The 26,704-nt window shown below is 56.1% G+C and overlaps 2 protein-coding genes across 5 annotated transcripts; one reads left to right on the forward strand and one right to left on the reverse strand.

Moving 5' to 3' along the window:
- Positions 1–6,396: 6,396 nt before the first annotated feature.
- SIGMAR1 (sigma non-opioid intracellular receptor 1) lies at positions 6,397–8,824 on the reverse strand. Its single transcript, XM_065657530.1, has 4 exons — positions 8,666–8,824; positions 7,599–7,799; positions 6,984–7,076; positions 6,397–6,674 (listed from the first exon to the last, which is right to left on the reverse strand). The coding sequence occupies exons 1-4, from the start codon at positions 8,811–8,813 to the stop codon at positions 6,448–6,450; spliced, it is 669 nt and encodes a 222-aa protein (XP_065513602.1). The 5' UTR covers positions 8,814–8,824; the 3' UTR covers positions 6,397–6,447.
- Positions 8,825–8,985: 161 nt separating this feature from the next.
- Positions 8,986–14,185, forward strand: GALT (galactose-1-phosphate uridylyltransferase). 4 transcript variants are annotated; one of them, XR_010607815.1, is made up of 12 exons: positions 8,986–9,069; positions 9,353–9,522; positions 9,594–9,669; positions 9,801–9,849; positions 10,065–10,194; positions 10,472–10,528; positions 10,827–10,949; positions 11,125–11,257; positions 11,728–11,811; positions 11,903–12,057; positions 12,158–12,323; positions 12,439–14,185. XR_010607815.1 is itself a non-coding variant. In XM_065656082.1 (12 exons), exons 1-11 carry the CDS (start codon positions 9,009–9,011, stop codon positions 12,221–12,223), a joined length of 1,104 nt encoding a protein of 367 aa, XP_065512154.1. In that variant the 5' UTR covers positions 8,986–9,008; the 3' UTR covers positions 12,224–12,258; positions 12,439–14,185. The 4 variants fall into 4 exon arrangements, 2 of the variants coding, with proteins under 2 accessions (XP_065512154.1, XP_065512153.1); XR_010607816.1 differs by having other exon boundaries at positions 12,158–12,281; XM_065656082.1 differs by having other exon boundaries at positions 12,158–12,258.
- The last annotated feature ends 12,519 nt before the right edge of the window (positions 14,186–26,704 follow it).

A 26,704-nucleotide genomic window follows, 5' to 3' on the forward strand; every position in this document is an offset into this window, starting at 1 on the left:
CCCATTTGCTAGCGCACGTCAAGGGAGTCATACCGGGAGGGCCGGGCTTGCGGCAGCCCCGGGGGAGCGCCCCGGGACCGGCCCGCCGAGAGCCGGCCCGGGGCGGCCCTGAGCGGGGCCGGGGGAGGGGATGGGGCTGGGGGCGCAGAGGGCTGGGCGGGCCGAGTGTGTGTGTCCGGGGGCAGCGCGTACATTCATTGGGGCGCTGGGAGTGGGGGGTGCACAGGAGAGATGTGCAAGGGGTTTGTGCACCCGTGCAAGTGGGTCCTGCACCCATGCACACATATACAGAGGGTCTGTGCATGTAGAGATAGCCTGCGTGTGCTGGCAGAAGGTAGTGCATTGCGTGTGTGTGTTTGTGCAGTCGGTCTGTTCTTGGATCCGTGCACTGGGTGAGCTGAGCATGCACCGCATGTGTGCGTGCAGGGTGTCTGAGCACGTATACATCTGTGCACACCAGGAGAGGTGAGCGCATTGCATGTGTGTGTGGGGGAGAGCCTGCGCACACCCACCAGGAGTATGCCCTGTATGCGAGTGTGTCCACCCTGCATTCAAGGTGTGTGTAACGCCCTGGGGGAGTGGAGGATGTGCATACATTGCACAAAGCCTTTTGCATGCACATGTATACATACAGCCGTGTGCTTTGTCAGAGGAGCTGAGCGTGTGCAGTGTGTGCACAAACGTGTGTATGCTGTTTGGGACAACAATAAGTGCTTATATGCGTATGCTGGGAACTAAGCGTGTGTGTTTTGTGTGCTCACCTGTAGGGGTGTGCCATCGGTGTTGGGAGAGGAAAGGGTATGGGCTGTATGCACAGGCAGGCGTGTGCACACACATGTGTTTAGGGGAAGTGAGTGTGTGTACCCACACTGTCAATTCATCTGCAGGTGCAAAAGGGGTGTTTTGGGTGAGCTCCAGGCGATGAGTGTTCACCTGCATCTGCAAGAGCTGAGAGATCGCCACAGCACACCCCAAACTGAAGCCTGAGATTTGCCCACATGCTAGGGCCACCAAGGGGACTCCCAAACAGACTCCCAGAGCCCCAGCCCAGCATGAGCAGGATAAGGCCATGCATCTCCTTTGTCACTGGAGGGACTCTGCTGCTGGCTTGCATTGTGTCCCCTCTTGCAACAGAGTGAACTGAAGCACTGGGCTGAGCATACAGCACTCTGTCCCACTGCTGCACCCACAGCACCTCACTGACCCGGGAGGGCCAGACCCCGTGGGGAAGCACAGGGCTTCACCCACCAGCAGCATTCGCATGCTGTCCCCATACACAATGCCTACCTGTCTGCCTGCCAGGTTTTTCCTGACCCCTTTTTCTATGGAGTCAACTTTGGCATGAGGCAGAGGAGGTGCCTGTGCTTCCCTGAGGTTTTTGGCTGTGGCAACTGCAGGACTTGCATGGGTCTCTGGGGAATGAGCAGCATCATCACCCCCCCAACACTGGGACACAAGGGACAGTACCTTTGGCCTCATCCTGCAGCCAGAGCAGCTTGTCACTGAGACCTCATGCTGCTGCACTAGGTATTGGTGGCATGAGGTGACAGAGGCTCTGGGTGCCAAGGGCTGCTGGCCCTGTCCCCTCTGGGGACACCTGTGTGCTGCAGGGGCCAGGGGAAGCTGCCTTTCAAAGCCCAGAAGAGCTGAATCCTGCCCTTTTCCCGGAACATTTGTGCAAACAGCCACTGGCTCTGGCTGCGGCTGGAGCTGGCTTTGCTCTGAGGCTCTGCAGCCTGGGCTGAGACTCTGTCCCCTTCTCTGCATGCACCCCTTTTTGGGGAAAAGCCACCAAAGCTCTCCAAGTTCCCCATGGGCATCTCTGGAGAAACTGCCTCTTGTCCTTCCACAGCGCTGGTGACCCTTGGGGCTCCTTGAGCTCCTGGCAGCCTGGTGGCACCCAGCACTGTGCAGCATCCTCCCCAGAGAAGCTCTCCTGGAAAAATGAGCCCCTTCCCTGGGAGAACAAGGCAGCTCCCGACCCTGCAGGGCCCCCGGGCGCTGTTTATCTTTGCACAGGAGATAAAGCAGCTGTCGGCCATCCCATTTCAGGGCTGGACAGCTGTAGCTCGCCCTGGCCCATCCCATCCCACCGTGGCAGGAGTAGGGACCTCCCAGTGCTTGCCAGAGCCCCCTGCCCTCCCCTCCCTCATGCCCCCGCCCCACGAGCATCAGTTTGTTGGTGTCTGTGCAACAATTCTGCTGAGTTGCTTCTGGAAAGATACAACCTGGCCCTATTTCAGAGTGACCCACAGGGCCAGCCATCCCCCAGGGCTTGTTCCATAGGTTCCCATCACACAGGGCTCCAGCCTCCCCCCCTGGTACTATTGTACTGCACCCCAGGGTGCTGGCACCCTCTGCACCCCATCCCCTGCGCACCTGGGTGAGGAGGGAGCCAAGGAATGAGATAGGTGTGGGGAAGGTGACATGACGGGACTTCTCCATGGCCCAGCAGGAGCCCAGGCATTTGGGGAAGCTCCTCTTCCTCAGGGCAGAAGGCATGGGGCACTTTGGTCAATGCAGCACCCAGGTTTGGGGGATGTGAACAGGCTGGCTAGTGGTAGCACCAAGGTCTGCATGGGGTACAGCATGTCCTATCGCTCTGGGCTTGGCCACCACAGGACCTGGACCAGCATGGCTCAGTTCCTACTTAGAACCTCTAGTGACAACAATGGCTGTGGGGCTCTGCACATGTGTCACAAAGTGTGTCCGTGCTCAGGGTCTTCCTGGGGCGGCAAGCAGGACTGTGTCCCCTCTACCCTCCTGCTCAGCATCTTTGCGCTACCAGGGTCTGGTGGTGCTCCTAGCTGGAGAGAAAGAGAAATCCCCCAGACAAACAGCTATTGACGGCTCCGGTGGAGGCAGCACAGATAGATACTGGAGGTATAGATGGGCACAGCAGACAGTGGAGGAGATTGAGAGATACTCGGAGCAGAGAGATACCACAGGAGGAATCGGGAGATAGATTCTGCGGGCTGATCAATACCCACTGCATGCGGAGGGACAGCAAGATAGAGCGAGCTGCAGAGGGAAGGTGTTTGGTGGGCAGCGATGTGCATTTGTCCTGATGATGGCTCTGGGGAGCTGCCACTTGTGATAACTTCAACTGGGGCTGGGACAGAGCCAGACCCACAGTACAGGTGTGTCCTTGCCCTTCTCTGGTCACTCCACATGTGTTTGGTGTCTTTTGAGGTGCCCTGGGGTCCCACGTGGTCTCTGGGTGCAAAAAGGTGCATATCTGCTGTGTGTCCTGGTCACAACCTCTGGCCCCTCAAGGATGTCCCTGCCACCTGTGGGCACCTCGCAGGATGCTGGGTGCTTGCGTGTGGGCGAGAGGCAGCTTGAGCGTGAACTCTGGCTTTGGCATAGGGGCTGTGCTGAAGCTGTGTGATTGCAGAGGAGTTCCCACCCCGTGCCTCAGTTGCTCCATATGAACCAAATGATGGCAAGCTGCAGGAGCTGGGTACATCAGTGTGGACAAAGGCATGGATGAGGAGGAGTGGGGAGGAAGATGCAGCAAGAGCCTGTGGGACATGCCATGTCCAGGACCCTATGCCTCATCTGCTGATCACTGGTGACACTTACCTGCTCTGTTACAGGCTGCAAACACCCGCTCTGAAGGGAAGGACTGCTTTTTGGGACCCATGCATGCCTAGCACTGTCCCTGCTTAGCGCTGGGGTGGAGACAAGCCCTCCCACCACAGAAAAGCAGCCAGGGCTCCTGGGTCCCAACCCAGCTCCATCCTGGTGGTACTTGCCTGAGCCACCCATGCTGCCCTGTTTCTTGGCCAAGCACATCCCAGAGAGGCCAGGGCTGGTGAAGAAGGTGCAGCCCTTGAAGCAGCCCTTAGCCTGGACAGGGCTGCTGGCCCCGCAGCCAGGCTGGGGGGATCCCCCGCCCGTGATGGAGTTATTGACACGGGCACTACGGAAAACACTGCTGAGATTGTTCACACTAATGTTATTTAGCAGCAATATTTCCGTAATAAAAGAAATCAATGGGCAAGAGAAAAGACCTGTCCAGAGCTTTGATTTTCTCATTTTAATGGCATACTTATTTACTCCCACCAGCGTGCCCATCGGATTTTCATTACGTGGCCTTCGCTGTAAGTGGAGCAGTATTGATACAAGCTGCTGAGTTAGCGCCTTCCCGCATGGGCCAGCATGGGATCGCTCGTGTTCCTCAATAGGGCCTTACTAAATCCCAGGGAATGGGCACGCCACAGGAGCAGGGCGGCCTCGCAGCCCACAGGAACACACACACAAACACACAGCCTGCCCGCATGCACGTGTGCATACCCGCTGTCTGGCCCTGCGCACACAGGCGTGTACACACATCTACCTGGTTGTCCTGCTGGTCTGTACACACACGTGTGCACTTGGACTGGGCGCACATGCATGCGTGCACACTCCTCTCACCTGCACACACACACACACACAGATGCACATGACTCCTGCCCACATGCACGCACCTACACAAATGTCGTACCCATTCGTGCCTCAGCACTCACAGCTGTGCAAGCGCTCTGACTTTATGGACAGATGCCCAATTGTTCTACCTGTATCACATGTGCAACCTCTACTTGTTCTGCCTACACGCACCTGCAAACTGTTACACCTATTAATATGTGTATGCACACACCTACACAAGCCTAACTGCCCTGCCAAGACACACACAAAACCCTCCTGCTTGCACCTATACACACATGCATGCGACCTGTCCGCCAGCATGTGCACACACACATATGCACTCACAGCCTAGATACCCCATGTTTCCTGCCTGTGCCCTTCTGACACTGGAGGGTGCGTGTGTGTGGAAGTTTCTCAGGACTACAAACCCACTGCACCTGGGTCCATCTACTTGCAGGGCTGCTCCCCCAGCATTGCCACCATCCCCCAAAAGGATCGAACCCCACAGACTCCTGGGTCCCCCATGGAAACAGGGCCCTGTCACCAGCCCAGGCTTTTGGCCCCTAGCGACTGCAGCGGAGAGGAGTAACAGCACCATCTCACTGATGCCCAAGAGCAGAGATGGGCCTGATCCTGCCTCGCACTGCACACCCTGGCTCCCAGGACCCTGGGTGGGATGATGCCAGCTTTCCTGGGGACATCCAGCTGTCCCCAGCTGCCAGTCGGACCTCCGCTGAGCCTGGAGCTGGATGGATCCAGCACCATTCCTTGTGGCAGGGGCTCAGCATGCTCCAAAAACTCTCCTGGGGACCCGAGCTGGTGGGATGAACAATTTTATTATGGGCAGCTCTTTTCAGGTGGCAAATTAAGAAGTAGTCCATGTGCAGGGCTGCTAGTCAGCAGGATGGGGACAGTCTGGGGAGTAGGACTGACATGCTACAGGCCTGCTGGCCAGGGACACGGACATTAGTTTGGCAGCAGTACAGAGGTGAAAGCCCTCCACCAAGCAGAGAGCTCGCACGGGTCTGGCCACAGGGCTGCAAGCAATGTCCACAGCCGGGCTTGGCCAGGGGACCGCAGCACTCCCTCGGTGGCCAGGACCTCATGTTGTGAGCCGAGTGGGTTGGCTGTCCCCAGGGGGGTCTCACAGCCAGGGGAAGCGTTTCGAGGGGCGAGATCCCATCCTGAGTTAGTACAGAGGTTTGGGCACCACAGACACCAGGTATGTGCATAGCCCAGAGGCCACGCAGAACGGGCTCTCGTTTAAGGCGACAGACGGTGGCTCTCCCCTTTGGGAGGGACTGCAGGGAGGGGGACCATGGGGAACGGGACCCTCTTCCAGCCCCAGCTGTCCTCTGGGGCAGATGACACACAGGGGACCAAGACGGACCTCCAGCACAGAGGCTAGGCATCCCCTTGCTGCCGGGAGGTCCCAGCGCAGATCCAGCCCCGTGCCAGGGGGACACTGTGTGCTGCCAACCCACGTCAGCGAGGACAGAGCCACAGGAAATGCTGCCAGCTGGACTCAGTGCTGCCCGCAGCCCCGGCAGCTTGCCAGAGAGCAGGGGAACCTCTCACACAGCCTTTACAGTGAGTGCTCTATAGTCCAGCTCACCCTGTGCACCCTGCCCCGAGGGCATCAGCCTCCTCCTGATGTCTCAGGAGCTGCAGAACTTTTGCAAAGCCTGAGGACAGCCAGCTCCAGCTCCTTTCCTGCTGCATGCTGAGGGCACACAGGGGTGTTTGTACCCTGTAAGGCCACTCCAGCCCTGAGGGATGGAAAAGCAGGACACGGCTCAAATCAAAAAGGGAGAGAGGCAGGTAGTAAACAGGTCTGTGTTGCTGTGACCACCATGGTCCCTCTGTCCTGGCACTCAGCTGGCCCATCGAGAAGGACAGATCAATTTGGGGCAGGCACAGGGGGTCTCCTGCTGCCTCTCATAGAGCCTGGGCTCGGGGAGGAGAAGGAGGAGAGGGGAGAAAGGCTGGGAGGAGAGGAGCCACCTGTGTTCAGCAGGGGGTCCTGGCGAGCCAGGCTCAGCAGCCCCAGGTGCTGAAGAAGGCATTGGCTTCCAGGAGCAGGCCCTTGGCGTAGACACGCAGCGTGTAGAAGAGGGTGATGAAGTCCTGAGTGCTGAAGAGGGTGTCAGCCAGGGCAAAGGCCAGCGTGGAGGGGATGAAGCCCCGGCCGTATTCCACCATCCAGGTGCCTGCGCTCCACTGCACCGACGTGGCCTCTCCTGCCTGGTGCACGATGGTGTCCCCTGTCAACACACAGAACCAGCACAGCTCCCAATGGCTGCTCCATGTCACACCCAAACAGGAGACATGTGGGATTGGGACCTGCAGGGCTGAGCACCCCAATCCCTCCCCAGTCTTGCTCATTTTTCTCTTACTGGCACCATTTGAAACGCTGGGATGTGCCCCCAGGGACACAAACTGCCCCATCCTGAGCTCTTGGCTTCTACCAGCTGCCTGGAAGAGGCTCTGTGACAATGGAGGACCAACCTGCGGAGTGGCTGTGTCCCAGGATGTGGACACAGCCCGCAGGATGCTGTGGCTGCTGCATTTACCTGGGTAGTAGATCTCGCTTCTGGTGGTCCCCTCCTTCCACTGCCGGAAGGTCCCCGAGATGATGGTGTCGGAGATATCTGCCCAGTACCGACCTGTGGGAGGACAGACAGCACTGGCTCAGAGCATCCCTGCCGGGGATGGTTTGGGATGCCAGGTCTGAGCCATGGAACAGCCCTCCGGGGAGAAAGATGCCAACCCCTGGGCCTCGACACACTGAGGAGCACAGCCAGCTCTGGTACCCAGGCTGGCTGTGTGACCAGCCATACCCCACCAGCCCGGGCTGCTTGGTGTCCTTAAGCCCCATCACTTCCAATGTGTTTGGCATTTGCTCCCTGCTGAAGTACCAAGAGACGCAATGCCCACCACTGCCTGCCAGCTGGATGCAGAGGGTCCTGGCCACATGACATGGCATGCACAGGAACCCACAGGTGCTCCAGGACACCACAGGGACTGTTTCCCACACAGAAGGTGTTTTCCAGCATCGCGCACCCCATAAAAGTGGAGCAGCGGGCTCCTGCCCCACTCACACCACGGACAGGGCAGCTACACCCAAAGAAGTGGAGTGGAAAGAGCTCAGAGAACCCCCCACCCACCAGTCCTGTCACCCTGCTTACCTGAGTGGCCACCAGTGTCAACAGCTGTCCCAAAGAGCAGCACGTACTCGGTGAGCGAGGCGTGCAGGAGGCACATGGAGCCCATCCACCCGCCCGCATTCACAAACACCCACTGCAGGTCCTCATCTGGCAGGATGTGGCCTGGGTGCTTCTTCCGTAGCTCCACGATGATCTTGGAGAAAGCCAGCTCATGGTCTAGCCCTGCAGCACCCAGGGTTGCCGTGAGTCCCTGGCATGGCGCAAAGCCTACTCGGCCCCTCCTAAATCCCTTCCACAGCCACAGGGTCCCAGCACATCCTTAGAGAGGTCTGCCTAGGGAAGACGTCTCCTCTCTTCAGGCTTCAGCCCCCATGGCTGCCGACTGGCCCCACTGTCTCCCTGGTTGGTGATGGAGAATTCGCAGCACTCAGTGCTCCAGCCCTACAGCCCACCCCAGCTGCTGGGCTATATGGAGGACCCAAGTAAGGCGACAGTGCTCCTGCCCTGGTGACACACAACCACTCTGCTGTGACTGCACGTCCTGTGCCCTATGGGGCCAGCCCTCCCCTCCAGCCCTAGCTGGGTGGTTGGTTCTGCTCCTGACCCACCTTGGGCTTGGTCCCCCGACGTGGCCCAGTCCCACCAGTGAGAGAGCTGCCCCAAACCCGAGTTCAGATCCAAGCGGGCTGAGTGATGCTGCTGTCCCAGTCCCCATCCCTCCTTTGCTCCAGTCCCAGTCCCCATCCCTCCTTTGCTCCAGTCCCAGTCCCACACACCACCTCCCGCATGCTCCCCGTCCGTGTTTCCCGGGACTGAACCCTTTCCCGATACCGGTCCTGCTGCCCCAGTCCCAGCCCCCCGGCCCCTCGCTGACCCCAGCCCCACTCCCGCCATGATCCCGGCCCCCCCCGTACCGGATCCTCCTCGATCCCACGTCTCCGGCTCGAGTCCCTTCCCCAGCCCAGGCCGCCTGCGCGCATCCCCCTGCCCCAGCTCCGCTCCCCGCTCCCCGTCCCCACCCCTCCTCGGCCCCGCTCCCCTCCACCCGCCGTGGCCGGCAGGTCCCGTCCCCCCGCGGAAGCGCGTACCCGCGTGGTGCCGGGCGAGCTGGGCGATCTCGGCGGGGCTGAACTCGTACCGCTTGGACGCCAGCCAGCCCCGCAGCCCCTGCAGCACCAGCGCCAGCGCTCCCAGCGCCAGCCCGGCCCGCAGCGCCCGCCGCCCCGCCGCCCCCATGCCGCCCGCCGCCGCTCCGCCCTACCGCCTCCGGGACGGGGAGCCGGACCGCCCCCGCCGCGGCCACGCCATGCCCGGCCGCGGGCGGCCCGTGCGCCGGCGCGGCGGGGCGGAGCGGCGGCGGGCGCGGGGGAAGGGGCCGGTCCCGCGGGGCGGGGCCGTTGCTGCCGCCGGGGCTTCCGGCAGCGCCGCGGCATGGAGCCGGCGGGGGAGGAGGAGGAGGAGGAGGAGGGGGGCGGCAGCTTCCGCGCCAGCGGTACGGCCGGGGCTGCCTCGTTCCGGACACCCGGCAGAGCCCAGCCGAGCCCCGGGAAGCGGGGGCTGCGGGGACCCTCCCTGGCTGCGGGGGTGGCAGCGGGGAATCCCCCCGGGCTGCGTCAGGGAGGAAGGGGTGAAGCAGAGAGGGGCGGAAAGTGGGGTGCAGACCCTCTTGTGGCATTACGCGAGGAGGGGGCACGGTGGGTTGGGAGTACGCAGCCCGCGGGGGGTCTGCAGCCGCATCGCTCCCTCCCTGATGCCGCGCTCCTCCCTCCGCGCAGAGCACCAGCACGCTCGTTACAACCCGCTGCGGGATGACTGGGTGCTGGTGTCGGCCCACCGCATGAAGCGCCCCTGGCAAGGGCAGCTGGAGAAGCCGCCTCCCGAGGATGTGCCCCGCTGGGACCCCAACAACCCCCTCTGCCCCGGGGCCACCCGGGCCAACGGCGAGGTACCACCAAGGACCCGGGCACCGGGGTTTCGCCTGCTGTCCCTCCCTGACCCTGTCTCTTGCCCTGGCAGGTGAACCCCCAGTACGAGGGCACCTTTGTCTTCCCAAATGACTTCCCTGCGCTGCAGCCTGATGCTCCCGAGCCTGGTAACTTCTGGGGGGAGAGCAGGCTGCCAGAGACCCCCAGGCTCAGGTCCTGGCGGGGCTGCAGGGTGGGCTGGAGAAGCACAGATGCTGCCGCAGCGCCGTGTTCCTCCACAGTCTCTATCCTTCCCCAGGTGACAGTGATCATCCCTTGTTTCGAGCAGCAGCAGCGCGGGGTGTGTGGTGAGTACCCCCATGTCCCTGGGAAGTCTGGGCCATGATGTTGGCTGAGACCCACGGGTGAAGCCAAACTGAGCCCACTCCCCTCCTTGCGCTGCCTGTTCTGTGCACACCTGCTCTGTTTTGTGGGCTTCATCCCTGTTCCACTGTGGCGTGGCAGGGCCTTGGGACTCCCCATGGATGCCCTGCAGCCCCAAGCACGTGTGTTTCCTCCACAGCAAGGTGATGTGCTTCCACCCCTGGTCGGACTTGACGCTGCCCCTCATGTCCCTGTCAGAGATCCGGGCTGTCATTGATGCATGGGCAGAGCTGACGGCTGAGCTGGGCGCTTCCTACCCCTGGGTGCAGGTCTGGGGCTGATGGGGGCTGCCCTTCTCACCCTGCCCTGGGGGGCTCACGTGGAGGTGGGGGCCTGCGGCTGGGTGCTCTGGCAGCACCCAGGGTTGGGACCCTCCTGACTGTGTGTGGGTGTCTCGTCCCTACCTGGTGTCCCCCTGAGCCTTTCCAGGTGGGTGCAAGGCTCTGGTTTCCTGCGGGATGCTTTTCTGGTGTGCCGAGGACACCATGGCAGCCCGCAGAGGGATCCTGGGTCTGGGACCTCCTGGCTGCACATCTTCCTCTGCAGATCTTCGAGAACAAGGGGGCGATGATGGGCTGCTCCAACCCGCACCCACACTGCCAGGTGAGGCTGTCCCACCTGGACTTAACAGCGAGTCCCTGTGGGTGACCTTACAACAACAAACCCAGGCGGAAGATGTGAATGGGAATCTCCCCGCCCTGGGTCCAAAGCTTTCTGCAGAGAGGATCCCCTTCATGCCTGTCCTGTCATCTCCCCTCCAGGGGACTCTCCCTTGTGGCTGTCACATGTCACGCTCTCCACCTGGTGGCAGCATGGACTTGCAGATGGGCAGCATGGCTGGGGCACCCCTGCAAATGTGAGGTAGGGGTAACCCAGCCCCGTGCCCCTATGTCCCTCCCAGGTGTGGGCCAGCAGCTTCCTCCCGAATGAGGCATGCCTGGAGGACCGGACGCAGCGACAGCACCTGAGCCAGCATTGTGTGCCCATGCTGCTGGAGTACGCCGAGCAGGAGGCTCGCCGAAAGGTGAGAACGTGGCTGCTGTCCGTATCCCCTCCCTGGGAGCGGGCTATATGCTGGGTATATGCTGGGTATACGCTGGGACGGGCCCACCCAACTCCCAAGAGCCAGGGCCACTGGGAGCACCCGTTCCTGGGGCATCGGGCCCGCACACGTCCCCATTGAGTGCTGTGTTCTGCAGGAGCGTCTGGTGGTGGAGAACACAGACTGGCTGGTTGTGGTGCCGTATTGGGCCACCTGGCCCTACCAGACCCTGCTGCTGCCCCGCCGCCACGTGTGCCGCCTCCAAGACCTCCGTGATGGCGAGAGGGACAGTGAGTGGCTCCGCACCCCATAAGTGCCTATCACACACCCTTTGGGCTTGGCCTTTGTTCAGAGGCAGCTCTGTCACAGCCTTGCTGGTGCTGGAGGGTCCGTGTTCCCTTGGGGTATGGGGCTGGTGCCCTTGGCTTGGGGGAGGACTGTCACCCTCACTACACTAGGACAAGAGCTGGGTGTCCAGGTGCAGGCTGTTGGGGGGACTTGTGTCCTTTTTGGGATGAGGAAGCACAAGGTTCCCCATACTTTTGGGGTACTGGCTGTTGAGGAATGAGGGCTCCTCCTGCTGCATTGCACAGGCTGTCTGTGTGGGTTGGGATAGGGGTAACTGGGAAGTGCATCCCTCCTGCCTGTCACTGTTGTCCGCACAGGCGAGGGTGTTGAGCGTGACCCCCTCAAGCCTGGCACGCTGCCTGTCCTTGGGGGCTGCCCAGCTCAGGCATGACTCCCCGGCACTCCCCTGCAGGTCTGGCCTCCATCATGCAGAGGCTGCTCATCAAGTACGACAACCTCTTCGAAGTGTCCTTTCCCTACTCCATGGGCTGGCATGGTGAGTGGTGTGGCCAGGGGACCGCTGGGACCCTCTCACCCACATCCCTGTCCCCTCCGCGGGGCTCACGCAGCGGCTGCACCGCTGGCAGGAGCCCCCACAGGCCCCTACTTGGAGGAGGACTGTGGGCACTGGCAGCTTCATGCTCACTACTACCCACCGCTGCTCCGCTCTGCTACCATCCGCAAGTTCATGGTGGGCTACGAGATGTTGGCCCAGGCACAGCGGGACCTCACCCCGGAGCAGGTGAGCACAGCTGGAGGGGGACAGTGGGAAGCCAGGGTGTCCCATGCTGGGGCTGTCTCTGGGACCAGCCGCTGACTGCCCCTTATTCTGTGTCCCACAGGCAGCTGAGCGCCTGAGGAACCTCCCCGAGGTGCACTACAAGCAGAGGGCCAAGGAGATGTCATGATGGGGAGCAGTGGAGCCAGCCCTCGGCTCTGCCTGGTGAGGCCAGAGAGAGGAGTCAGGTGGGGATGGTGAGAGCTCAGGCCTGGGAACTTATGTCACTGGTGAGCCCTCTGGTTTCCCAGCTCCTCCTGAGCCTTGTTGCAGCTGGGCCTGACTTGGGGACTGGTTTTGCCGGGTCAGGTACCCCAGTCCTAATCTTATGGCGTCCTCATACAGGTGGTGCTGTTGCTTCTGTCTCCTCCCGCATCGCAGTTTGTGTCTTCTGCCTCCATAGTGTGCTCCACTAAAGGGCTTTTCTTCATTACCAGTCCAGTCTTACTGGTGGGACTGGGAGGGGCACAGCCTCCATGGCCAATAAAACCTGGAATCAAAGTGTCTCTGCCTGTCCCCCCGTGGCTTTTAGCCTTGAGGGGGAGGTTTGAGGGCTCTAGTGGGGAACCCCCGCTGCTTCGAGGAGTAACACTGGGGGCTGCAGGGGGTGTGCTGGCAGCCCCATGCTGCTTGCTGCTGTTTTTATTTCTGCGTTGCCTCCTCTTCCTCCCTGGGGGGAGCTCTGGGCCTGTCTCTGAGCGCTGCAGGCTTGGGGAGGAGCAGGGAGGAGGGAGAAGTTGATGCCACCCAAGGCTTATCTAGCTCCTGGGATAGGGCTGAGGCCTGACAAACTCACTGCATGGAGGCTGCGGGCTGGGCACGCCTGGCCGCGGCTCACACAACTGCTCCTCTTCCTCCTCTCTGCCTGGGGCTGCCAGGTTGCAGCCCTCATCCTGCCCACTGTGAGTACTGGAGATGTGATGCAGGGCTGTCAGGATGTGATGAGGGGCTGGTTCGTTGCTAGCCTGGGGACTACTAAGGAGTCCAGCTCTGCTCATGGTGCTGCTGCCCCTTTTCCCCTTCCCTGTGCCCACCCAGGGCGTGAGGCAGCAGCAGCCCGGACCTCAGGCTGAGCCGGGGGATGCTGCAACGAGCTCTGTGCTCCCTCCCCATGCAGCCCGTTTCCCGGGGCCATGGAGAGAGTCCCAGCCAGTGATGCCGCACAGCTGATGAGGAGGATGCCCAGCACGTGGAGCTGAGTGCTGTCTGCCATTACATTTTCACACAAATCTTTTTTTGTCACTAAAGAGCCATTCTCATAGCTCCTTAACAAGGCCTCTGTCCTTGTCAAGTCTATGAGTGGGCTCCTGGGGGCTAGGAATATCTTGTGGTGAGTGAAATGCTTCCCCCTACCTCCAAGACCAGAATTTGTGGGAAGGGTCCGGTCCGTGCATTACTTCTGGATGCCTACCTATGGGACTGGGGTGGGGAGAAGGGCCAGTGTAAGGCTTGCAGCCAGGCTGGATGCGGCCCTCCTGGTGCTGGCCCCATCCTCCTCCCAGATCACCCCATTGCAGAGCCCATGCGCTGTCCCACCACATGGCTGTAGGGCTCCCTGGGTGCCCAAGGGCTTTTTGGGAAAGAGACACAGGGCTTGGGGGTGACCCCTGACCTTGGAGCCATCATTGCAGACAGCATCAGCCTGCATGGCATGGAGGGTGCCCAGCTCGGAGTCTGGCCTCTTGCAGACTGATTTCTTCCCCGCTGTGTCCGTTTGGGCTCTGCGACCGTCCCCATTGCAGCCTGCATCCCTTTTCATCGCAACAAGTGCCTTTGTGCCAACCTCCGAACTTCACCGCTCTTCCCCAGGGCCCTGGAAAAGTGGCAACGAATCGGCTTAAATGTGGGAATCCAGATTGGGGTAATTAGCCGCTGAACCAGTTGTAACGAAGCTAGTCATCTCCCTGCACGCGTAGTTAGCTCTGATTTAATAGCCCACCGGCTCCCAGCCTGGGCTGCAGCGCCTCGGCCCGGGGCCGTAAATGAAACTCGCAGTAAGTCAAGCGGTATTAAACTTTACAATCGCCGTCTTTAAAAATGAGACTCTCTCTCTAATAAATCAGAGCAAGTGGGATTGTAAATATCGAGGCAGGATCCATATTGCTTAATTAAACAACGCCTAATGAACAGCCTGTTTGTTGTGTTGTGATTTAGGATGGAGGCTGGGGAGGCGGTGTGTGCTGAGGAGTGCTGGTACCCATACTGGGATGCCCTCCCCGGCACGTAGTGACTGCCGGAGTTCAGCTCCTGCTCCTCCTCCCCCTCTACTCTGCCCTGGTCAGACCTCATCTGGAATATGGTGTCCAGTTCTGGGCCCCTCAGTTCAAGAAGGCCAGGGAACTGCTGGAGAGAGTCCAGCGCAGGGCCACAAAGATGATGAAGGGAGTGGAGCATCTCCCTTATGAGGAAAGGCTGAGGGAGCTGGGGCTCTTGAGCTTGGAGGAGACTGAGGCGTGACCTCATTACTGTTTATAAATATATACAGAGTGAGTGTCACGAGGATGGAGCCAGGCTCTTCTCGGTGACAACCAATGATAGGACAAGGGGCAATGGGTTCAAACTGGAACACAGGAGGTTCCACTTAAATTTGAGAAGAAACTTCTTCTCAGTGAGGGTGACAGACACTGGAACAGGCTGCCCAGGGAGGTTGTGGATTCTCCTTCTCTGGAGACATTCAAACTCGCCTGGACACCTTCCTGTGTAACCTCATCTGGGTGTTCCTGCTCCGGCAGGGGGATTGGACTGGATGATCTTTCGAGGTCGCTTCCAATCCCTAACACTCTGTGATTCTGTGAAAATGCATCAAAGTCCTATGGAGGTGTTTGCTCCCTCTGTGGCATGATAATAGGGCTGTAAGAGATTAGGAAAGGGCCATGGTGCTCCTATGCCAGGCCGGCATGTCCTGTGCTCTGCAAGGAACAAGGGATAAGCCCAGCGGGGGATGTGGAGGTGTAGAGATGCTTGGTGGGGAGGGGTGGCTGGGGATGCAATGTCATTTTCATCACATTTTCTGATGCCACTGAAGCAAACAGGTTGGGCTACCAAGGGACATGGTTTCCTCAGAGCTGCTGGGACCTTGCCTTGACTGAAGCAAACCGATGTGCTTTCCAGGGTTGTAACAGTACCTGTCTCCATTGTTGCCCCATCCTGTGTGTTTGGGAGACCCAGAGCATCCCCAGCTCTGGCACCGGCTCCCTCTGCGGCCATGGGTGAGTCCTGGGATGCTACTCTGAGTTGCTGCCCCGTGCATGGAAACCCTTTGGCACAAGCACGCGATGATGGAGGGTAACTGCTGGAGGCATGTTCATCACCTTTGATTACATGTCCCTGTCCTAAGCAGCTGCCAAAGGCTGCGGAGCTGCAGCCCCACTGCAGATCCCAAATCCCAAACCCTGCGTACTCCTCTTCCTCTCCTCCTTGCCTTCCAGTGCAGGTGAGACAATAAATACTGAGCAAAGGAAGTTAATCTGTGACCAGAGTGTTTTAATCAGAAAAAAAGGTATTAGTGCAGGCCTGCTGGCTCCTGCCAAACTGCAGTTTTACTGTCCCTCCCGGTGCTGGGTTTATGGCTGTCATTTCATTCCAGTTTTACCGTTGTTTTTGCCCTTATTGTTGAGTTTCTCCTTGCCTGCTGCTGCCTGTGGCTGAATGGGTCTTTTAGGAACATAAGAAGGAAGAAATTGGTAAATTTTTAGCGAGAAAGAAGGGAAGCAAGGAAGGAGATGGAGGAAGGCAGGGAGGAAGAGAGAGCAAAGGAGGAAGAAGGGAAGGGAGGGAAATAGAGAGGAAGAGAATATTAAATGCCTCATGTTTCTGTCTAGAAGATACCATCAGGCGCTTAACATGAAAACAATTAACAATTTTAAGCAGATGCTAAACACCCTGGTGCCCTGCAGCAAGCAGCTCCTTGCTGCAGGGAGATCTGTTACGCCAGGAGAATGAAAGACAAAACCCAAATCCCTTTTAGATCTTGACTTTGATGAACACACAGAAGCATGGGAGCAACCTCTGGGGCAGCAAACTGCACCCAGCTTTTCCTAGGGGCAGCCTGGAGCCTCTCCCCTGGGCTTGGCAGCTGCCTTGACAGGGATTTTCCAAAGGGCTAAGACCAGCAGGAAACAATTTTGGAGGTGACTTGCCCATGCCTCAGCCAGCTGTTGCTTTTTTCCTCTGCTGATGGTCATTGATACCGCCCTCCAAGAGATGTGCATGGGAGAGCTGTCAGTCCCAGGTGGACACAATGGGATGTCTGGATGCTACTTGGTAGCAGCAAAGAGGTGTGGGCTGTGCATGGGCTTTAGGACAGCAGTCCCAAGGCTGGAATTTAATTTGTTAATCATTTGAGATGTTCAGGTACTTAATTACCATCACACTACAGCATCCATGTCGTCACTAAGCACTAGATTTCCCCATCTCCCCCTGAATTTCCTGCACACCCAGCGCTGGGAGGGCACCTTGGGGCTTGGCTCTCAGCAACGAGGACCTGACATCGCATGTGGTTTTAAGCCTCTCTCCCATCCTGGGATCCCATCCCAGGGTCAGAGCCTTCTGTCTAGAGTAAGGGGAACCCCAGGAGGATCCAGATTATCTCTGTATTCACCCCCAAGCATAATGAGCCAGGGAGGGAGGGGAGCAAATGTGGATGGAAGGGCGTGGGACTGGTCTGAGCTGGGAGCAGTCGACATGCTTGGCCACAAAAGGGGGTTATCCACTATCGGGGGAGATGCTGGGAGAAGGCAGAAGCTCTTACAGTGCCCAGGACTGATGTGACATCCAGTTTGCTCCTGGCAGGGCTAAGATTGGGCACCCTGGGTGTGCCTGGCACCCTCCTGCTGCCTGAGCCAGCTGTGAAAGCTCACAAACATCTGTGCCTCCCCCATGGCCACCGGGAAGGAGGAATCCCCTTTGTCCTGATGTTCCAGAGAAGGAAGCTATAAATTATTGCTAATTATGTTTATGTTCAGCGATGCTGACAAGTTCATAACAAAGCCCTGGATGCAGGGAGACATTACAACACCAGGATGAATCCGGGGTGGAAAGTCACTCCCTGGGGTGTTCTCCTGGGCATGAAGTGACTCCTGGCAGAGGCAGAACCCTTGCGAGAGTGGAGGAGGTGGGGAGATTCTAATTAGATGCTAATGAGAAAGTAATTAGTAGGTCTCCAGCCTGCCCAGGGCCCTCAGGCTCCCTTGCACAGGTCGAAGCCAAACCACCTGCTTCAGTGCAGCCAGGGTGGCTGAAGCCCTGCAGGGTACAGCCAGAGCTGGGATGAGCCAGCTGCTGCTCCCCGCGTGTGCTGCCATACTCAGTTGCAATAAAACCTTCTCATAAATAACCCCCGTGAAACAAAACGTGGCAGAGAAAAGCCAAAAGTCCATTTGCAGCCTGTTTGCTGGGGCGTTCAATCCCTCATTTATTTTGCTGGCAATTGTCTATAACTCGTGGCAGCTTGTCTGCTCCCTCCTGGTTAGGCGTTTGGGCTGGGGGGCAGGACCCCTGGGCTGCTTGTGTTGTCCCTGTGGGCAAGTTGCTGCCCTTTCTTGTGCCTCAGTTTCCCCGTGGCTCAAGTAGGATGGGTAACACAGAGCCCAGACGCCTTGTGCCAGCCCTGCAGATGCTCCTGGGCTGCACAAGGACCAGCGTGACACCCCTGCTGTGACACCCTGGTGGTGCCTCTGACCTGGACCTGGCTCCTTCCCACCTGAGTCTTGCAAATACAACGAAAATCTTTCCAGCTCTGGGGCTGGATTATGCCCTGAAAGAATGCTGCCCAGCAAACCACTGTGTACCCAAACTGCCCTTGCAATATTTAATTCATACCATTTAAAAAATGAATTTAATTTAATTTCATTTAAAAAATTAAGAATTGAATTCTCACATGGGCAAGAAACAGAGTGACAGCAAAGCCAGTATGGATACTCACAATGCCAGCTTGCTTTTTAACCCTTCCCACACTACTTTTAAATTGCCCCAGGGATCAGAGATGCTCAAAAAGCATCTGGCTGTTTCCAACTGCTTCCACTGTGCTTTGGTAACAGCAGGACCCTTCTCCACCGTGGCCCGGCAGGCCCCCTCAGAAGTACTCGATACACTGGCACAGGAGAAAAGAAATGACCCCCAGTCTCTGCTGGGGTCTAAAATTTCTCCCCCTGAGGACTAGCTGACACATCAGGGACTTGGAATGATTATGATAAAACCTGCGGGACACCAAGGGCATCACTATGATTTGTGCTGTCTAAATGTTAATCAGAATAATAATGCCTATTGAGACAGCTGTTTTAAAAGGCTGTGATGTTGGAGTAAAAATTCCAATAAAACTCTATTAGCCCTTCCTCGTTACACTAATGGTGCCTGCTGCTAAAAGCCCCCTGCTATAGACACCCGTATTAATGGGCTTATTACAGGAAATAAAATCCGAGGCTGAACATTACAGTGAAGCCTGATTAATTCAGCAAGGTAATCTTTTTTTTTTTCTTCCCCCTCCTCTCTACCTTTTCTTTTTCTTCCCTCCTTTATTTAATGAACGTGCTCCTTGAAGTGCCAACTTTTGAGCTTCACTTGGAGTTTGGTGATTCTTTTAAAATTATTTTGTTCACAAAAAAGATGAATCTTTGCACTGGCTCCTGGTGCAAATGGGAGGAAAGGCTTCTCAAATGCCTCTATCAAACCAGGGAAGAAAAGCAGCCAGGCCAGGAGCGAAGATGCTGAGGAGGGGGGACAACGGATATTCCACGAGTGGTCCTGGCGTGGTGGCTCTTGGGCTTGTCCCCAAATGTGAAGCTGCTGGGGCGTGAGCAGCTGCCCTTCACTGCTCCTTCCCATCCTTTTTTCTCCTGTTTTCTCCTCTTTTGGTGTCACCTCCGTCCCTGCAGGAAGGGCTGGCCATAGCCCAGGGATGTTTACAGGGTCACCAGTGCCATCCCAAACCCAGCACAGTGGCACCACACGGCACCTGACGAGGCTGCCACCCCTCGCTCAGCCCAACCTCAGCCCATGTCGAGAGGCACAAACCCACCGACAGACACACCGCTATTCATCCAGGCTATAAATAACTCCCATAAAAATCCTCTTCCCAGCCTTTTTGTGCTCAGTCAAACCCTGCCAATGGGAAAGGAGACAGCATCTATTTTATGGGCGGCTGGAAGCCGGCTTTGCATTTTTCTGGCTCGCGTAATCCCACAGGTACCCTCGTTTCTTTTCTTTTTTTAACAGCCTTTTGATTCGCATTCCTCCCAGCCAAGTTTAATTACGGCTTCGGCTCCCGCTGCCCGATGATGGGAAGGGGAGAGGCCAGCTCTGCCTGCCCGCGGCAGGGGCACGGAGCGAGAGGGAGGGAGGGAGAGAGGAAAGAGAGCGGGAGGGAAGGCAGGAAGGAGCAGGCGGGAAGGAAAAAGAAAAGGAAAAAGAAAAGGAAAATGAAAAGGAAAGGGCAAAAAGGGAAAGGGCAAAAAGGGAAAGGGCAAAAAGGAAAAGGGCAAGGGCAAGAGCAAGGGAAAGGGAAAGGAAAAAGAAAAGGGGAAGGGAAAGGAAAAGGAAAATATGAAAAGGAAAGGGAAAAAAAGGGAAAAGGAAAAAAGGGAAAGGGAAAAGGAAAGGGGAAGGGGAAGGGAAAGGAAAATATGAAAAGGAAAAAAGGAAAAGGAAAAGGAAAAGGGGAAAGGGAAAGGAAAAGGGGAAAGGGAAAGGAAAAGGCAAAGGGAAAGGAAAAAGAAAAGGGAAAGGGGAAGGGGAAGGAAAAGGAAAAAAGAAAGGGAAAGGGGAATGAAAAGGAAAAGGAAAGGAAAATGAAAAGGAAAAGGAGGAAGGAAAGTGCAGCACAGGTGTGTGCCCATCCTTGGAAGCCCAGAGTAACGCCCAAGTCCTAGACTGGGCAACGACTGTGTTTACCAGCCTAATTTTTAGAAATTTTTTTTGTGAACCACAGCACAAAGTTGTGAGCACTGTGAGCTTTCAGAATGGTCAGGGGAGACTGAACAGTGGGCCAGCAAAGTCTGGTCTTCCTTGATCTTGATTCCTTGCAGATCTGCTGCAGTTGTAGCCTTTGAATTAGGCACCTCGTGCGTGGGACCAACATGCTACAGGCTGGTAACAACTTAATAATAATGTAAGGAAGTTGAACTGCACTGGAAAGAAAAAAGATGGTGGGATTGCACAGATCCTGCCAAGCAATCTATTCTGCAGGTGAGGCTGGAGCCGGGGTTTCCCTCTGGGGACCCGTGGCCTTGTTGCTTTAGGAAATGGGTGTCCTTGGATGGGGATGGCTGGAGGTTCCCACCACATGTGCCCACCATGGCTGCCAAGGTGAACACCCTGTATGTGTCAGGGGTCTTTTCTCCCCCATACAACATACACAGGCAACGCTCATATACCCTATAATCCCATCCCTCCCGAAAAAAGGTGCCTTTGGCATCATTGATGCCCCGTATCTCCTCAGCTAGGTTCTCGCTGTGATCTCCTCCCCATCACACCCTTTCTGGCACTGTTGGGCAGTGAAGCTGAGGGTCCCCACGGGAAACCCTGGGACGAGGGAGGACAGTCTAGTGAGCAGGAAGGGGAAAAATAACACAGAAGAAGGAAGGGAGAAAAAAAAAAGAGGTGAAGAAATCAATTCAGTTACAATAAAGCCTCTTACTGTATTAACTGTTAATCCACAAGTACACAAACACACAGAGGGAGTCCTTGGAATAAAGGTGTTTAATTAAGCTATTTGCTGGAATCTGGCTCTGAAAGGTCTGGCACAATGGAGCAACGGGCATGGCGGGACCCTGGGGAGATGCTCGCTGGGGCCACTGGTGACCTTCCCCGTTGGTTCAAGGCTGTAGAGCAGTGCTGTCCCCTCCATGGGGACATGGGCCACCCCACAGACCACATCTGGATCTCTCTGGGGTCCCCTTTGCCAGTCAGGGCTGATATCTCCTGGCCCCCCATGGATGCCGGGGGCTGACTGGGTGCCTCCCAGCTGAGGTGGGAACTGTTGGCATCGTGAGGCCATTTGCTCTTTCCTCCTTTCCTTTTCCTTGTGGGGAGGGGGTTGCGGCAGTGGGGGTGGGTAATAACTCTTCTCTCCTTTCATTTGATCTGCCAGCGGGCTCAGCGGGGGGAAGACCCTGTCTCGGCAGGCTGCCCACGAGATAAAAGGCATAGAGGGCCCAGCCAAGACATTTTTTCCGCTCTTCTCCCCACCCCTTCACCCCTTCCTCCATCCCCCTAGTTTTCTTGGCAAAGGACAAAACAGGAAAATGAGCATAGTCTTTCAAAGCCCTTCTTCTTTCAATATTGAACCAGGCCTGGATTCCCTTCTGGATGCCTGATTGCTGGCATTCCTGCTCCCCACGCAGCCTAAACTGTAACAGCTGGGGGCTGGGGATGATGTTGGGGGGCTCTGAGCATGTGTGGGGAGGCTAGAACAGAAACACCAGCTCCCTGCTTCCCACCCCAGCATCCCTGCTGTTCTGCACCCTCGGTGAGACCCCTTACCCCAGAGACTCCCTTGGCCCCGTCACCACCTTCAGCCAACGAAGCTCTGCTGCTCTGATATGTCATGAGTTGTGGGGTCTCTGCTCCTGGCAAGTGCATGGGTTGAAAGAAGCTTGGCCATGTCGCTCTGTCTTGCAAAACCTGTGCTGGGATGGGGCATGGGAATCGTCTCTGGCATCCCGGGATGCTTGTCAAGACTCAGCCGTCCTGTCCGGCGCCGAACTGGGATGAAAGCCACCCCAGGGAGCCTGGCAGAGTGCAGCCCAGCTCCTGCTTGCTGCGTTGGACTCAGTCAAGTGTTTCACTTTAACGTTTTCCAGAGATTTTATTTTAATTTCACCCTTTTCTATTTGATTTTTTTTGAAGATGATAACGATCTTCCATTTTCAAATGAAAAGTCATTTGGCACCTCTGGGGCGGGGGGGTGGAAAGATTTATTTTTCATTTAAAGCTGTTGAAACAGGATAGTTAAACCATTGCATGTCTTCTATTTTTTCCCCAGAAGGTTTTTGGAAAGAGAAATTCCTCTGAAGTGACCTTTTCTTAGGAAGTGTTTTGATGAACTGGCATTTTCTAGATGAAAAAGCATTTCTGTCCAAAGTGTCTGGCTGTTCCCAAGGGAAAGGGCAGGAGTGGTGAGGCCATGGGAGCTGTGGAGGGAGGGGGCATGATTTTGGGATTTCTCTAGTGGTTTGGAAGGGATGTTTGGGGTGGTGTGGTGAATTCAGTGCCAGGAAATGGGGGCTAATGACAGAGGCAGTGAGGACGGCTCTGGTGTGGCTGCTCTCCTGGGGGTGTCAATGGGCTGAGCTTGGCTTCAGGATGCAGCAAAGGAGGGGAGGTGAGATGGGGCAGCACGACACTCCCCAATTCCTCCTTATCAGCTCTTTAGCATTTCTCATGCCTTCATCACACTCTGTGTAACTCTCCGAGGAAGGAGGGCAGCCCACCGTTGGGGCCTTAGTGTAAACCTTCAACAGCAGCAGATTCTAATTACTGCTTGAGCTCCTCTGAGATGGGAGAATTTAGGTTTGCAATGGGGCAGAGGGCATGGAGGCTGCTGGGTGTGATCCACCGTGCTCCTCCTGCTAGGGTGTCATAGTGACACAACCCCCAAGCTGTTCCTGGCAATGCAGTGTCAATCAGGCTGGAGAAGGACACTCTGCCTCTGCTCTGGTGCTGTCCTGCCTTATATGCAGGGTTGCAATAAGCTTTTCAGCTCTAACAGCCCAAAGGCTGAGCTGAACATCCCCCAGGGAAGCATCCAGATGCTCTGCAGAGCTGCTGCCCCTGGCCAGGCTGCCCACCCTGTCACTGCCACCCATGATGTCCCCACTTGCAAGAGTTTGTATCCTTCTTGTCCATGTCCCACGTGTACACTTGATGGATGGGACCCGGGCACACTCCGGGAAATGCTCTCTCAGAGATGGTTCCCCTTCTTTAATCCCATTTGGATGTCCTCATTTGCTGCTTTTCCAAGCATCTCGTATGCCATGTCAATTCGTTGTCGCTCTGGTTTATTAATCAGAGTGTCAGGCAGGGGCAGATCAAATGGCTTACAAGAGCCTAAGTACATTATAGCAACGCTATTATGTCTCTGCACCAAATTCACGATCTCCATGAAAAATTAGAGCAAGCTGCTCTGACAAGCCCTATTCTACATATACCCCACGAGAAAGACCCTAATTATTTTACCTTTCTTTAACTCTTTATTAATCCCATCCTCCACCAGCTGTCTGTTATTTTTACCAGGGATTGATGTGGTAACAAAAGAGGTTGGCTTCACATATGCTTTAAAATCCTGGTGCTCGCAGGCTGCCGATGGGGCATCTCTCTCCTTGCATTGCAATACCTGCCGGAGAGGCAGGCAGCTGCTTTTGGGGGTTCTTGAACATTTTTTGGGGTGACCCTGACTGGCAGGATGGCAGTGGCTGGTGATCCTTCCTGTGGTACCCAGCAGGTGGTGGTGATGTATAACTAATTCCTCCCGCCCTTTTCTTATCGGAGGATTTTAATGTATCGGGCTGCAGGTTGGCATTATCCATTGCTTGGGCTTTCAGTGGGGGCTCGCTCCATTGTAAGACCTTTCTTTTCACATTTGCCGAGATGGATGCAGGCAGGGCTGACACCATTTTGTGCTCATTTTCCCTCGCATGCTCTGCAGGCTGTGATCCACCGATGTCATATGCAGAGAAAACAGGCAAAAACCTCTTATCACTCCTGCAAGTCTAGTTGACACAGTCATTCCACTCTTTGATTGTATTTAATACCTTCCATTTCACATCTCTCAGCTTCTTACAATAGGACTAAAAGATATAATATCTATAATAATGCCTGTTTTGAAGGGACAAGCTGAGGTGATGGTGTCTGGAGGGAGATGGCAGGGAGAGACAAGGCAGAAGGAGACTGGACACGGGGCATGGGGGATGCCAGGGAAGAAGGCGGTGGCAGAAGCCTCACTGTGTGGGGTGGGTTGGCTTGTCCCTGCCTGGAGTTGCCATCCCTGGGTAAGAGACACTTGAGCTTCAGTTGAAACATCTCTCTTCAGGACATTGCTGCAACCCTCCGGGATACTGGTGCAGCTAATGGGGCTTAGTGCATCCTCACTGCTGACCTGGCACCTGGGGACATGTATGGGGACAGTGAGGGGGTGAAGAAGAGGTGAGAAGGAGCGGAGAGGAGGATTTATTAATAGATGAAATCTCCTCTGCTAGCTGCTGGTGCAGCTTTGGGATGCACCTGGTGCTGGGAGACTGGAAAGCTTAGCTGGTGGGAGTGACGTTGTGGGCTCACATGTGCAGACAGGAGCATGGGTGGACTGGGAAGCTGGAGTGTCCTTGTTCTCCCTCTGAGGGTGACAAACAGCCCTGTAGCTTTCACCCAGCACCTTCCAGGTGGCTACTGGGGCAGCTGTTGGCCTCTGGGGAAGAGGCTGGGACAGACTGTGTGAAAACTCATTATTTCTCCACACAAGATCTATGGCAGAGCTGAACAATAAAGAAACTAGAGGGACATGGTGGGTCTGGAAGTGGAGAAATCAGGAGCATGGCTGCCAAAATCTTCGGCTTCAAGTAGACAGGGTGGCCAGAGAAGGGGCAGAGGGGAGCTGAGGACATGTGTGCTGGTTGTGCTGGGCTGAAGCCAGCACGTGTCTGGAGCCCGGCTGGGGATAAGTGAAGGGCTGGGACTGCAACGGCTGGGATCAGCTCAGCACTGCTGGGTTTGCCCCATTTCATCCTGGGGATGCACAGCCTCCCAGCTGCACACCGTGGCTGTCAGTACAGACACAGCTGTGGGGCACAGTGCTTTGTCCCACTGCTGGTTTGGTGTGGAAATGCCCACAGATATCTTCTAGGAGCCACCTGCTTCCCTGGAGAGGCCAGAGGAGTTCCCAAATCCAGCGTCCTGAATGACCCACCCCAATGCCATTGCTTTGCATAGGAAGTGACTGCTTCCTCTCCGCTTTTTACTCCTTGTCGCATTTACATCCAGGTGTTTAACTTTGACCTTTGATCAATTTAAAGTTATCCATTTTTCCATGACAAGGACCTCTGAGATGAGGAAAAATTGACATGGTGAACTAGCAGAGAAGTGGATCTGCAGCCAATCTCTCCTGCGGCATGGAAATAAAGCCCCCTGAACACTGCAGAATATCTGAGCAAATCCTATAGTCTCTCATTTTTGTATAGGTATATATAAGGGAATGTACACATGCGTAGCTTTATATATACACATATTAATATTTTCCGCCCATTTCATTGCAGCACCTGGCCATCTGAAATGCAACTCCTAATGCTAGGTGCTAATGGCATATGTTTTTATTTGCCCTTGTTAAAAAATAGGTATCTCCGTATTAACTTTGCAGGGCATTATATTGATGTAGGGCTGTAAACTTTATGGCAGATTTCACAACCCTGTTAAATGTATCATCTTAGACGGTAATATCTACCTGGGAAGACAAGGGAAACCCTTGCAAGCAAGACATGCCTGGGATACTGGTGTGAAGCTCCAGGAGGAGAGAACAAGTGATGCTGATACCTGCAGGATTCCATGGTGTGCAGAAGGCTCCTCATATCCCAGGGAAAGGGGTTTGCTCCCTTTTCTTTGTCTGCTCCCAAAGTTTCCCAGAGCCATGAATTTCTCAGAGTCTGTGCCAGCAGTGATTGCAACCCTCAGGTTTCTGGCCGGCTGCTCTGCAGGCTCTTTGCTCTCCTGTCCTTCTGCCTTCCACGTCCCCAGTAAATCTAACATGATGCACACTGTGGCCGCCAGTCACAGATAACTGCTTAGCTTAAATCCTGCTTGAATTCCCTTGGCTTATCTGCTAAATGGGATCTCAGTTATAAATGGAGTCCTGTGGACACAAAGGCCTATTTGGGCAGGGGCTTGTTCGGCAAGTAGTTTTACAGAAGTTCCAGCAAATTGCTGGGGAGAAGCTGAGAGATAATAACAAGGCAAATTGTATTAAGCTGACTTCTCTGCTTCCTCCTCATCCCTTGGCCGTTAGTAACCCATCAGGAGGGCGCAGCTCTCAAGCAGACAGGACACGACGGAAATCTGCAGCTCTGAGCCAGCGACTGTGGCAATGAAATGCCACCTCAGAACCAGGCGAGGAGGGGAAGGTGTCCCCCTGTGTGTCCCCAGAGCTGCCCTCAGCGGTGGGCAGATAAGGGTGGGTGAAGGCGAGGCGCTGATTCTGCAGGGATGCTGGCTCTCCTCTCCCAGCTCCTGGTGGCTGGCTGCCACCGCTGCTGGCTAGTTGAGATGCTGATAATTATTAGTGTTTCGTGATTTAATTTTCTCCTCATTACACCCTCGACCTCAGCCTCAGCATGGCTAAGTGCAGCATGGCTAAGCCAATGAGGAGAAAATTAAATCTCTGCAAACACCTTGGGGAATGGTGTGTGGGGGGGTGATCCACACCCCCACACATCACCGGTGAAGCCAGATTGGATGCAAACCGTTCTTGGTGAGACTAGACCAAAATCCCATTGCTGTCGAAGCATTTGGGGCTTCCACAAGGACTAGGCTGGGCAATGGGTTAGCAAGGTTGGGTCTGCAATGGGCCAGGAAGATTAGAGAAAAGCTCTGGGTTACAAGTTCAGCCTTTGCAAAAGGCAACTAGCCAGAGGGG

Source organism: Caloenas nicobarica, chromosome Z, assembly GCF_036013445.1.
Source record: "Caloenas nicobarica isolate bCalNic1 chromosome Z, bCalNic1.hap1, whole genome shotgun sequence".
Lineage (NCBI taxonomy): Eukaryota > Metazoa > Chordata > Aves > Columbiformes > Columbidae > Caloenas > Caloenas nicobarica.